The sequence below is a fragment of the Pogona vitticeps genome, chromosome 6 (assembly GCF_051106095.1).
Source record: "Pogona vitticeps strain Pit_001003342236 chromosome 6, PviZW2.1, whole genome shotgun sequence".
Taxonomy (NCBI): Eukaryota; Metazoa; Chordata; class Lepidosauria; order Squamata; family Agamidae; genus Pogona; species Pogona vitticeps.
The window spans coordinates 85,259,459-85,273,214 of record NC_135788.1 but is presented as its reverse complement, the minus strand read 5'-3'; the positions used below and the strand labels follow the sequence as shown (position 1 = coordinate 85,273,214).

Below are 13,756 nucleotides of genomic sequence, written 5' to 3'. Positions count from 1 at the left end.
TTTCCCTCAGACTGCACACACACAGGCTTCTCTCTCTCTCTCTCTCTCTCTCTCTCTCTCTCCACCCCTCCCTCCCTCCCTCCCTCCCTCCCTCCCTCCCTCTGAGCCACATCTGGAAGGGATCATATGCTGGATGTAGGCCAGGCTTGTCACCACCCTCGATGCCGCTTGCTGAGGTCACGGCGGCTGGATCCAGACCCCCGGGGAATCAGCCTGTGTGTGTGCTCACTTGCCACAAACCCGCCCACTGAAGTCAGACCATCTCTCTAGCTTTTGAGAAGGTCAATTAGCCCTCAGCAGCCATTTCTGGCAGACACAGCTGGACAAAGCAGAAACTAATCTCCCTCTTGCAACATTTGCCTTGTTCTAAGTAATCACTTGGAGAAACAAGGGGAAAAGCTGTGATTGGACTTGGCACCTATGTTTGAAATACTGTAAATTAAATTGTCAACTAAAGCGAAGAACACACATTACAAATAATCACACACACACACACACACACACACACACACACACACACACACACACACACACACACACACACACTTCTGACTTAAGCTTAGGGATCATCAAGTCTCAGAGCAGGGATATGTACACAACTAACATTGCATCAACTCACAAACACAGCTAGTGAAGACTCCCTGTGATAAAATAAATGTTATACACTGTTTTACCAGATATGGGGCATTCATTCAAATTGAAAACTCAAGTGGCTAGATCTCAATGAAATGGATTTTCCTCTTGTTCCCCACCCTAGTTACTAGTAAAACAAGCTTGCCATTTTCTCATTGCTACCACAAAAAACAATAAAACAATAGAAGAAATTGCAGTCCAACACTCCAGTTTGTTTGACTCTTTCCTTTCAGATAACAGAGTCTCTAATATCCTTGGGTTTCTCCTTTGGCATAACCTTTCCATTTGATTACAGGCCAAATATACAGCTCCTAGGCATTTATCTAAGCTCAGTGATCACAACAAAGAAGACTCTATCTCTTCCTGCAGCCCTGTTATTCTAACACAGTAAAAAGGGGGAAAGTAGGAAGAAAACAAAATATGTGTCAGTTTGTCAGAGTCATAAAACCTAGGCACTGAAGCCTGGCTGCATGCTTTAAAGACTCTGGGAGTATGAGTCTGGAGTTTACTTGCTTTTTTTAAAATGCAAATGAATTTGAATTAATTTTGATGTCTCAGCCATAGGCATCTTTCAGTCTCGAGAGACTATGGTAGCGTGCTCTGTATGGAGGACTTGGAACAGCGTCTAGTGTTTTGACGCTGTACGCAAAGCTGGAGTGTTCTCTCCAGAGCACGAAGCCTGGGTAAAATAATATGGAGGATAGGTTGTTACCCAACTAGCAAATCCCCCCTCTCCACATCACTGAAATAGTCCAATGGAAAGGCAAGAGTCAATACAACTGTTTCAGTAACGTCGCAGGAGTTGATAGAATGAAACAAACTGCCCCTGGGACTCTGGCTCCGGATTTTGCCCCAAGGTTAACTCCTGAAGCCTTTTCCATCGGTGGATATAGCCACAAGGCAGTGGAGGTTTGAAATCAGAGTTTTCCTTCTCTTAGATGGGCTGTCAGGGTTGACAAGTCCCACCTACCTGGTCTATTCTCTCATGGCATGGAGGACGATGGCGGCACCTCAGTGGAGGTTTGAAATCAGAGTTTTCCTTAGATGATGTCTGTGTGATTTGAAATCTACAGTACTATCTTGTTTCAGTAGGTGGCAGACTTCCCTAACCTGTGCATAGGTTTGAAGTCAATACAGCTTGAAGTGGGAAGAGATTGCAGTTATAGCCATGGCCTCTTCCCTCTGTTGTGGAGCTACCATTTTCTTCATGGGCATGAATAAACCAGTTAATTACTGAAGAGGCTGCAAAGGTACACCATGACAGTAAGTACATCTAGAGGTCCCAATAGTCCTGTTTTCACTCGTAATTTATGAAGTTTATTGTATGATCACATTATATGCCCAAATATTTACTCTCACAAGGCAGGCAGAGTATGCAAATTCTGATAGCTGTATCCTACTTCTTGAAGGCTTTGATTATAACATTTGGGGTTTTTGTTTCCTGAGTGAAGCTACTTTCAATAATAAAGAAATAAAACAATGCAGATTGGCTTTTAAAAGTAGAAAATATGAGAATATATATCAATACCACAACTGCAAAATAAGCAACCAAAATATTTCAATTCATAAATTAATAGATTAAGACAAACTGTTCTTTCCACCCTGCGCTTACTGTATGTATATTCCCTCGGTGTTTCAAATAATACACATTTTCTCTTGATCATTAAGAATTTTTAAAATAAACAGTATGTTTTATCTGAGGTATATTTTATATTGAGGTAGCTAACTATCTGTTGTACTTTGTAGAGGACAGTCCTCTGCTTTGGGACTGGGGAATCTTTGGTGACCTAGGAGCCAAAATCCAATTTGGAATTAGGCTTGGGGACCACAGTCTAGCATTAGAAGGAGCTAAGTATACAGAGCAGGGCAAAGCAACATGGAATAGAACCAGGTGCGATTTTTGACAATTTGGACATTTACGCACCAAACATAGTATTCAGCAGTTGTGCAGAAGTCCCCATCCAGCTGTCAGGGTTCTTCCAGAAGCTTTGGGAAGCAGAACAGCTGACAAACGTCTGAGGATAAAGAGGGTGCGCCATGTATGATGCTCATTAGTCTAAGAGAGAGGTGACGGTTGAAGAGCTTATATAACAAAGAAGCCCAGCATCTCAAGGCTTCCACGTTGCCCATTAGAAACAGTTGAACATCAGGGAGAGCTAGATAAGGATCTATTAATCATGTGCATGTTGACACCAAAGCCTCTGTGGGAGACAAGGCAGAAATTCATCTCTCACCTGCTATCCATACTACCCGAAGATTATGAGACCTTTGATGAACAGGCTGTCGACAGCCATGCCTCTGCCTACTTGGTCCTGAGAAGGCGATTGATTCATCAGACTGGACTAACAGTCTGACCCACTAATGGCATGATCACTACAAAGTGTTGGTGGAATACGTTAAGGAACATGGCCCTATTGGAGAAAACCAGCAGGTAAAGGTGAAGGGAATATTCCACTCTGCAACCAAGTCTTGAGCTTTGATGACCTTTTATTGCATACATAAACCAAATAAAGCAGACATAATTCTCCAAGCAAACATATCAATTTGTGCAAACTTGGACTGCACAACGTGGCTCACCTGAAATGTTTGATGTGATTTAGGAAACCCCTGACAAAAAGTTTAGATTTGTGTAGTGTTTATATACTGTATTTGCTGGCGTATAAGACGACTGGGCATAAAAGATGACCCCCCAACATTTCCACTCAAAATATAGAGTTTGTTATATACTCGCTGTATAAGACTACTCCCTCTTCTGCACACCTTCCACACACCAAATAAAAGGTGCTATTCATTGTCACCATTGTACGGCCACAGCACGACTGCAGCGCCTCCAGCCTACCCCTGTATGTCCCTGTGACCAGCACTAGTGCGCAAGTGTGCATGTGTGAGCTCTGCGTAGACAAGGGGCAGGCCGGAGCGCCACTGCTTCCCGCCGAGCAGAATGGGCTGGTCACGTCAAAAAAGCTGGCACCCCATCTTGCTGCTGATGCTCGCCGCGGCCGCGCTGGATACCGCATGATACTGGACGGTATGTAGAATGAGGTGGGCAGGCATCGAGAGGCTACTATGGGCAGCTATGTCTATCCCAACTGAAGTGCACCTGGCGTATAAGACGACCCCCCCCCACTTGGAGGCATGTTTTTCAAGGCAAAAAAGTAGTCTTATACGCCAGCAAATACAGTATTTTAGTTGTTTCTTGTTTCCTGTTATTGAATGACAAGGAGACTGAATTCAGAACACCTCAAGCAATGAAGTGACTGCATGTAGAATGTCTGATCTTTTCCATGTCATCTACGACTAGGTTGAGCCGCCACTTGCCTTAGGACATTGCTGGCTCTCCTTATGAAAGCTTCCTTGAGAGTAGCTCATTGATCGGAATTTGGTGTGTGAGGGAGAGCTGTGTAAAATTAAAAAGAGTTCAGAATGCAAATAAGTTGTATAGCTGCTGGGTGCAAAAGACAGAATGTCCTTTCCAACTTTGTCTTTTGCAAAAATTATTTATATGGAGAGGGATAAGGATCAAAACAAAATATTTAGCCATTTTTTTAAAAAAGGGTGTGTGTGAACTACATTAGCACCCTAACTGTGTAATGTATCTTGTGATAAAGAGGTACATACACACCTCGCCAAACAAGACTGTGAAAGAATATTGCAGACACATAGCTTTAGCACAGCATTCTCGAATACTGTATGGCTTGTTGTGTTCGCATAACAGGTTGTATTCTTCTGCCAGTTAAGAAGAATTACATTCTTCTGCTACATCATTCATCTCTTGCCGTTTTTCTTTCTTGGCCACAGTACCTTGGATTTAGTCCTTCCCTTTCATCCAATACATTGCTCTCGTAATAACATTCATTAGTGTTTCTGAGAGTCCCTCAGATTTTCAGCATTGCCCAGTGTGTAAAAGTAAATAGTGCCATTCCACCCCACTCCACTCCACTCCTCCCACTGCCCTGGCCACAGTATGTATGAGACTGGCCCTGTTATTTTCACTCCTGGGGCAGAAAATCCTACCAAAAAATCCCTTGAGGAGTCAGAACAAAATATAGAATAGTTTATTGCCCTTGTGGGGGAATCCCCAATGAGGTGCCTTGCTACCTATGTGCTCAGGAGGAAAAAAATGAGGTTAATCTTATACCAAATGATGGAAGGACACCATAGACTACACACTGCCTCAGAGACTGACTGCTGATTTCTTCAGGCAACTCTTTTGCTCTCACAATGTCTGGCATTTGTACTCTCTACCAATGGCTTTGACCCTACACAACATTGCAACCATTTCCTCACAACCTGATAATTAAGAAATGTGGTTTTCGTTGATTTTCCATTGCTTTAGAACAATGCAGCTCTGTGCTGTGGTTGAGAGGAACATTTCATAAATAAAGGCAAGCAAGTCTCCTTCGCAACATGAAGTAAGCCTTGTCAACATGGGACTTGCACAGCATATTTTTTTTTAAAAAAAATGCAAATAAGCATCCCCGCACATCACAAGTAAAGAAAGGATGGGAGTAGAAGGCATGCCCCATATTAAAAATGGAAATATTTCCCTAATTTCTTTTCACTTTGCATTAATTAAGCTAGAAGGTTCCATTAACATGGATTTGAACTGTTCACATGCCATTTTTTATGGAATATACTTGTCCCCCTAATATTCTCCTCTAGTTCTTTGGTGGGATATATTTTCCTTTCTGATCATACAGGTATTCACTTTTGCTCTAAATTTTGCCGGTGTTTCCATGTTCAAGTCTGATAGTGGTGACCACGATTTCCCCATCCGATAGATAAATTTCCTTCTTGAACAGACATTATAGGACTGCTGTATCTGTCATGTTGTGATAGCTGCCCTATTTCGATAACTATAGATGAAAAATTAAACATTTAATCAGCCAATACATTTATATACAATACATAGCAGATATTTGTTGTTGTTTAGTTGTTTAGTCGTATCCAACTCTTCGTGACCCCATGAACCAGAGCATGCCAGGCCCTCCTGTCTTCCACTGCCTCCCGGAATTGTGTCAAATTCATGTTGGTCGCTTCAATGACATTGTCCAACCATCTCGTCCTCTGTCATCCCCTTCTCCTCTTGCCTTCACACTTTCCCAACATCAGGGTCTTTTCCAGGGAATCTTCTCTTCTCATGACATGGCCAAAGTATTGGAGCCTTAGCTTCAGGATCTGTCCTTCCAGTGAGCACTCAGGGTTGATTTCTTTCAAAATGGATAGGTTTGTTCTCTTTGCGGTCCAGGGGACTCTCAAGAGTCTCCTCCAGCACTACAATTCAAAAGCATCAATTCTTAGGCCGTCAGCCTTCTTTATGATCCAGCTCTCACTTCCATATATCACTACAGCAAAAACCGTATCTTGGACTATGCGGATCTTTGTTGGCAAAGTGATGTCTCTGCTTTTTAAGATGCTGTTGAGGTTTGTCATCACTTTCCTCCCAAGAAGCAGGCGTCTTTTAATTTCATGGCTGCTGTCACCATCTACAGTGATCATGGAGCCCAAGAAGGTGAACTCTGTCACTGCCTCCATGTCTTCCCCTTCTATTTGCCAGGAGGTGATGGGACCAGTGGCCATGATCTTAGTTTTTTTTGATGTTGAGCTTCAGACCATTTTTGCACTCTCCTCTTTCCCCCTCATTAAGAGGTTCTTGAATTCCTCCTCACTTTCTGCCATCAGAGTGGTATCATCTGCATTAACAGATATTAGGATAGGCAATATCCCTACAATTTCACTGACTTTTTGAGATCGTTTAAACTGGCCAAAGAAAGACAGTGAATTTTGTGTGTGAGTGCTGGATGTGAAAGAATAGTTGCAAACAGGCAAAAGAAGAAGAGGAGGAAGAAGAGAAGGAGGAGAAGCAGAAATGACTGCTACATCTCAGTCATTTCTAAATGTTTTTTCCTGACATCAAAGGGGAGCAAAACAGTAAATGATAGCAATCAACCGTCTGGTTTTAAGATCAAGTAAGTTCTTTCAAATCAGTTTTCCAAAATAAGAGTGAGGATTGTCTTATTGTTAAGGAATAGGACAATTTTTGCCAAAATTGTTCCAAATTCTGAGTAGTAATACCTAGGCGGTGGTCTCACATTGATATATCACACTCCCACAACACTCCCCAGCACAAAAAAGCAAAGCCTCTACTAATTAGTTTATTTAGTAAAAAAAGTACACTATAAAAATACAGATCATGATATCTTTAACAAAAGAAGAGTACATCTGGAAACCAGAATAGGTCCAGTTGACTCCAGTGTCACATGAGAATTCTTATCACTTCCTATCTTTCTGAAAAGAAAAATGCATCATGCCACAGATCAGCATATGAACACTTCAGAGAAACAAAAGCAAAGAGAAAACAGTACCTCCTACCCACTGAGTCAAAATATACTTTCAATGATGCACTATACTGACTTCACCTTGGAGCAAAACTTGGAAAAGTTGCTCTTTTTTGTTTTTACTACAAATGCCAGAATCCTCCACCAGCATGGCCACTGACCACATTGCCTAGATGATTCTGGGAGCTAGAGTAAAAAAAAAAGGAACTTGTGTAAGTAATGTTTGCAATCTTATTCCAGGGATGAGTGACTACTCAGCTCTATCAGAGATATATGCAAGGAAGCAGAGAAGCATTGGCTCCATTCTATGATTTACCCCAGAAATATTCTACATAAGACATACTATCTCTGTCTCCCAGTTCCTTCTCTTAGTGTCAGTCTGCCATATGGATCTAGGCCTTTAGACCTTGCGGAGGATGAGCACAACAGAAATGGGCACAAGGCAAACAGACAAGAAAATCAAGATTGCAACTGTTCCTGTGTGTGGCTGATGGTCAGGGGCACTAGTGCTAGGCAAGGAGCAGTTGGTGAAGTACTCGGCGTGGATTCTCATGAAGAAGGCATCCAGGGTGGAGCTTGACATGGGGCAGCCCATACCTGCTGCCACTAGTCCTGTACAGAGGGCAAGTTCACCATACACGCTGTAGAGAGAGAGAAGTTGAGATAGTTGTGAAGGACACCACACACAAGAGCTGCTCGACTAAATAAGGATGTAAATCCTCACTTGTTGCAAGCAAGGAGGAGCCACTGCACAATGGTTCTCCACACCCTGCAAGAGGATGAAATATTTCCCGGTACTTCCAACAAAAATGCTCACATTGGTGAAATCAGTTTTTGCGCAAATTGCTCAGTTCTACAAACCTACAATAACTAATCATTGCTTGCATGGACTTACACAGATCAGACACATTGAATGGGCTGTTTTTGACTATTTGAACAATCAGCCAATTATTCTGTGCTTAATTTCTGTGTGTGCAAAGCTTGCTTCTGGTCTAGTTTGACTCTTTGATTATTTACATTTTGAACATTATTTTATATGGGTGAGTTTTTTGTTTTGTTTTGTTTTGTTATTTGTATATATGAAAAAGAAAAATGAATACACTGTTATTAAAAAGCACTGCTTGAGCTAGTGGGAACTAGCTCTGCTCCAAGACAGACATCTATACCTGCCAATCATTTCCCATAGGCACCGACTGCTGTCATCTATAGCCATGAGGGCAGCATGAAATTTGGGCCAGCAGTATAAGGCTATCCGATCATAGTAGGCATCTCCACAGTGACTGCCTTGGTCCTCCTCTTCAAACAACTCTAGCAATAGAAGGAAAGATGAGCTTCAGAAAAAAAGGGGAAACTGCATGAAGAAATGAAGATACCATACAATGCTGCTGGGTATATGCTTTGTATATTTTTTTTGTGACCAACATTCTGAAACAATGCTTCATCTGCAGAGTTCTTGCTTGCATACCTAGGAAAAACTGGGTGTCTCAAGCACATTTCTTGCCTGTGATCGGAGGGTTGGGCAGTATGATATTAAGATTTCTTTGCGGACAACAACTGCTGTATTATGAGTGAAAAGAAAAGGTGTTTTTTTTTTTTAAGAGGATATAAGAAAAGCCATAATGGAACAGATTAATGGCACAATATCTACTTCAAAGTAAATCACAGTGCATTCAATAAGGCTTTTAGGATTTTTTTGATTAGGCCTCCTTCAGTCTCGAGACACTATGGTAACCTGCTCTGAATGGAGGACTTGGAACAGCGTCTAGCGTGTCTGAGAAGGCCAATTCTAGAATTACAATTCCTTCCACACTGAAGACAAATATAGTCTGTCCCCTGTCCAGCTACTGTACCTGATTTTGCTGGTTTCAGGAGGAAAATAAGCCAATAAAGCTTATTTTCAGGTAAGTGTACAGGATCACAGACAACAAGCCTGTTATATCGCTGAACGTGAAGACAGTGGACCCATATTTTCCTAGCCAATGTAGGTTTTACATAGAAACTGCAAAGAGAATTAAGTAGCATGAAAACACCTCAGGTAGTCAATGTCATATGTGAAAACTGACAATAGTATAGAGGGACCCTAGACCTAGCTTGGAAAGTTTATTTTTAAAACTAATTCATTATATTTAGTAATTGCTTGGTTCTATTAATTTGCTGGTGTAAATTAATACATCAGGAAAAGTAATCCGTTTCTGCTACTCATGTTATTTGTGAAACATTGAATAATTCTGTCCTCATTACCAAAAGGTATGAAGGTGCAGATAATGGTTATTTGTAGCTCTTTCAAGTTCTGGCTGCAGATGTAGCTGAGATAGGGACAAAGCAGACAACTTTATAATGCAAATCTTATAAAGAAGAAAACAGGAGTTAATATAGGACTGTATTTCTTCTGATATGAGAGTCCCCATTATGTGACACTTGGCAAAGATTATGAAGTGGGGGGAAAATTTTGCTCACCTTCTTCATCTGGATACAAGTAGGAGACTAAAAAAGAAAGACAAATGTTAGCAGTGGTGCAGCAGTAAATTCAGAAGTGCAGCTGCTCATCCTGGCAGTCCCCACAGACACCTTGCCTCAGGGAAAGTCCAAAAACGCTTCATCCGTCCATAACAACAAATAAGGAACATGTCTTCCGTAAGCTAAAGCCCCCTAAGTCCCCATTTAAGACCAAATTATCCTCAAAAAGTTGATGAGAAATAAATGTCCCCTCTCTCGCAGGAACGGAATCGTGCTGCATGCCTTCTCTGTTGTAATGCAGAGCTGGCACTTAGCACTCTTCTGTTCCTGGGGAAAATATATTTCTTTCCCATGAATTTTGCAACTAAGTTCAGAGAGAAAAGGGCAGCTTAAGAGGATTGGGTGATGGCAGATTATATCATAGGCCCCACTACCCAAAAAGTCAACCCTGCATGCCCTGGATCTGCTATATCACTATATGTTACTTTGGAAAAGTCAAAGGGATAAGTAACAGTGATGAGACAGACTTAGACAAGGTCCCTCAATCACCACTCTTATCTTCTTGGAGAAAAGCCCCATATGATTTGTTTACTCTCTTGTTAAATTGGATCTAGATTCAATCATACTGAATAACAGATTAATTAAAATAACTGGGTTTAGTCTCAATAAAATGTATCTAGCCTCTTTGTAATCCAGCTGTTGGCTTTCAAATTGACACAAGCTTAGAGGGAGGGCAACAGCACACTTGATTTTGCCACAGTGGACTATCAGACTGAACATGCATCTAGCATAACACTTTATCTCCAACAGACAACAAACGGATGTTACCTTGTCAGATGCTCCTAATGAAAATATGATGGACAAATATTATGCTGGCTCAAATTTAAGCTCTTCTAGGGAAAGGCTCTCTCTGGGGAGACATTAATAGACATTCTCCAAGAAATTTAAAAATCTTCTTAAAAGTAATGTATGCTGGTGAACATCAAAATGTCCTAGGCTAAGGACTTCTGGGCAATGGCCTTTTTGTTCATCCTGATAGTGACATCAGTCAAATTTATACTGGCTAAAACAAGTTTTATTATTTTTAAAAAAGGAATAAATATTTGTCTTGTTCAGCTCCCTCCACATAAGCTCAGAATGATTTTATCTAAGGGTCTTGTTCCTTTCAAGGATCCTATCATGCAAAATTCAGAACATCTACTTCACCTAAAGCATCTGAATCCAAAAACTCGGGCAGTTTTGAGATCCCTAGAGATCTAGCCATGCAGTTTTGCCTGCTTCTTAATTAGTTCAGTTTATGTCTGCCTTTCTACAATATAGTGACAACACTGCCATCATCAACACAAGAACAGAACATATGTTTAAAATCTATAGCAATATAATAAAAAAGAAAGGAGATAGAACTTGTTTAAATACACAAATGATGAGAGGGAGAAAGAGAGAGAGGAGGCCAAGCAGGCCTTATAGGAAGGGCCTCCCAAATCTCTGCCACAGTCACTGAGAAGGCTCTCTCCTGTCTGTTTCAAAGAAACATTTGCACAGTTTCAGGCAGTGGTGCTGGTACTTCAGGGCATATGGGAATCTGTACTACCATAGTCTCAAGTTATATTCAACCCGCCTCTTTACCAGAGATAACAGCCCCACATGTGTTTCCCTCCTCTGAACTCCTGGCCTCCTCACATTCAGTGCGTTTGTGTGGTATATAAAAAAGAAACAAAGGCAAGGAGGGAGAAACAAGGAAGCCTGGGTGTGCTCACCACTGGCTGCTCCACCTTCTACCCTACCAATCACAATCGCCAGCAGCCATTCAGAATTTGAAAAATAAACTGTGGGAAAATGCCGTATAAAGTGAGGGAAAGACAGTAGCGTACATTCAGCACAATTGCTTGTTCCCACAGCATAAATACAAATGTTTATCTTACTGTCATCTTCAAAGTTGCTGTAGGTCCATACTATGCACCCTAAAGAAAAGAAGAAATGGTTTAGTACAGGGAAAATATGACAATTCACACTGGCCTTCCCTTCCATAATGCAACCCCACTCTAAGGTGCTGCTTTGGAAAGTTATTTTGGACTCCCAAGTTCCAAAATCCCCAGCCAGCATGGCCATGGGTGGGAATCTGGGGGTTGTAGTTTTTAAAAAGGTAGTTCTTCTTAAGCTCTGCCCTGAACTCGTCCTTTCTAAGAATGCCCCCCTCAGAGCACCACAGCTTGGAGAGGTGAGGAAAAAAAGAAGAGAAAGAAAGAATCTGGAAGCAATAAAAGGAAAGCTATCTGAGGGCTCCCTGGGACTGGTCCTTCGTAATTCAAAGGCTGCTCCATTCTCGTGTATGTTTGTGCAGCTGCTGGAAAGGGAAGGGGCTCCTTCACTCTTCTTTGTTTAGATTACTTTGAACCAGCTCCAGTTACAGCAGGGAGCTTCCTTGCCCTTCACCCTGCCCCACTTGTTACCCCAGATCCACAGCACACAGTCCCACAAGTTAAGCTGGAAGTAGGTACCGTAGTTCTTTACCAGCCATCCACAAACACAAGGTTGTCATAAAGCCCAAGGCTGATTGTGTCAATTACTGGAAGAATGTAACTGAATCTAGTAAGAAGAATAACTGAACCAACAGGGCATGTGTTTGTGCCAATTGAAATCCTCTGTGCTAAACATTGGCAGATGTAAGCCCAATACCCACCCCCTCCAAGATAAAGAAAATGCCAACCTTGCATTTCTGCTCCCATGCAAAAACTGACTTCACATGTTTAAATGGGGGGGGGGAGCTCTTTGAGAAAGACATATGTTTATGATAATTTGTTCCAAATGTTTGCTACAATAGAATCAAAGCTTAACAATTGTGCGGGCTTCTACTCAGGAGCATGGAAAAATTACATTTAGAGCTACAACATTCAAAACGTTGACTGCGGACTTCAGTGACCTGTAGTCCCCCAAAAAGGAACTTATTGTGCCATCGCACAGTTTCAGTTTTATGGCTGTGGATATGTGAGGGAAGGGGAACAGATCTCAAGGAATCACAAACATGAAAGCTCAGGAAGATTTACCCCACCCACCCCTTTTATTTTTCTTTTCGAGGCCACTGTTCCCAACTTAGTGTTCTATGACAGCTGCAAATGCTCCCAGGCAACATGACCAGGTGACTAGAGGAGGATGCTTGAAGGCACCTCTTATTGCTGCTGTTATTATTAGACAGAGCCAGAACTTTAGTCGGTTAGTAGAAATCAGAGTTCAGAAAATGTGTCCACTCCACTGCCTGCAAACCTGTTTATTTACTAGAGCTTATCTCCACTTGCTATGTCCCTGCTGGGAGGACCTTTTATGAATGAGGATCCAGAGCTTCTGGGGCAGATGGAAGAGAGAAGCAGATTGCCTCTGAAGACCCCAGGCCATTGGAAAGGGTTGCAGAACACCTTCCTAAAGAGGTGAGGACCTCAGAGTCGAAGTCAGAGGAGAAAGAAGAAACAGATTCTCTTTCCCACCCAAAAAAAGGATGCCCCCAAGAGTCACAAATGAGGCAAGAGGTGACTCAGCAAAGTGCCCATTATAAGGTGAGGCCCCTGTGGGAATAGAAGCCTTCTTATAAGTAGGGGTCTCATTAAGAGGACACTCTCCCCTGGATATCTTGTGCTGAAAGGCTTACAGCTGAGTCATGGTTAGCCAGCTCAGCTTCAAAAGCTTAGTTTAAACCCAGATTGGAAAAACAAATTCGGAAATACTGTCTCATTCTGCCCAACCCTATTTCTAGGACTTCTACTTGCTGCTTTCCCATTGATTCCCTGGTTGATATCTTACTGTACCTCGTGTTTCTCCTTGTTGTCCTTCTGTTTGTCTTTGCTGTCTGCTGATTAGAGCTGGAACTACATGTTGCTAATAACCCGCAGTACACTTGTTGCTGCAGGTGATTTACAAACTGGAGTGAGACTGCGCCAATTACTCTCCTGTTCTAATGTGGTGAATACAGAGCTGCTGACTACCTTTCCGAGAAAAAGAAAGCTAGCCAGTAGCCTCCCAGCACTGGCTGGGTGGCAACATTATTTTGGCTTAGGAGATCAACTTCAACGACTCCATTTTCACCACACATGGAGCAGGTGAAGACTTTGCTGCCTTTTCCACCAAACAGGGCTTGCTTATCCCAGGGTGGCTGAAAGGTGGCAGTCAGGACCCCCGCGTTGGTAGCAGCAGCAGCAGCAGGATCAGTCTCCCTGGCCATTCGAAGACACTCCTGCCTCCACCATCCAGCTGTCTGCTGGATAAGCAAGCCCTGCAGAAGAGGAAGCCCTACTCCATTTTACCATACTGAGCACTGGGCACCATTTTAAAACACAGAA

General features: G+C 42.2%; 1 protein-coding gene across 1 annotated transcript; it reads right to left on the bottom strand.

Moving 5' to 3' along the window:
- Positions 1–6,774: 6,774 nt before the first annotated feature.
- LOC144583603 (uncharacterized) lies at positions 6,775–12,171 on the bottom strand. The gene is made up of 4 exons (XM_078377747.1): positions 11,351–12,171; positions 9,429–9,455; positions 8,138–8,279; positions 6,775–7,612 (listed from the first exon to the last, which is right to left on the bottom strand). The coding sequence occupies exons 1-4, from the start codon at positions 11,535–11,537 to the stop codon at positions 7,372–7,374; spliced, it is 597 nt and encodes a 198-aa protein (XP_078233873.1). The 5' UTR covers positions 11,538–12,171; the 3' UTR covers positions 6,775–7,371.
- Between the last annotated feature and the right edge of the window lie 1,585 nt (positions 12,172–13,756).

Excerpts from the sequence above, each read along its gene's own strand:
- LOC144583603 (XM_078377747.1), bottom strand. The coding sequence starts at position 11,537 with ATGGCCATGCTGGCTGGGGATTTTGGAACTTGGGAGTCCAAAATAACT. Across the intron at positions 9,456-11,350 it reads CAGCAACTTTGAAGATGACA|TCTCCTACTTGTATCCAGAT; the intron begins GTAAGATAAACA and ends TTTCTTTTTTAG. Across the intron at positions 7,613-8,137 it reads CTATGGGAAATGATTGGCAG|CGTGTATGGTGAACTTGCCC; the intron begins GTATAGATGTCT and ends CTCTCTCTACAG.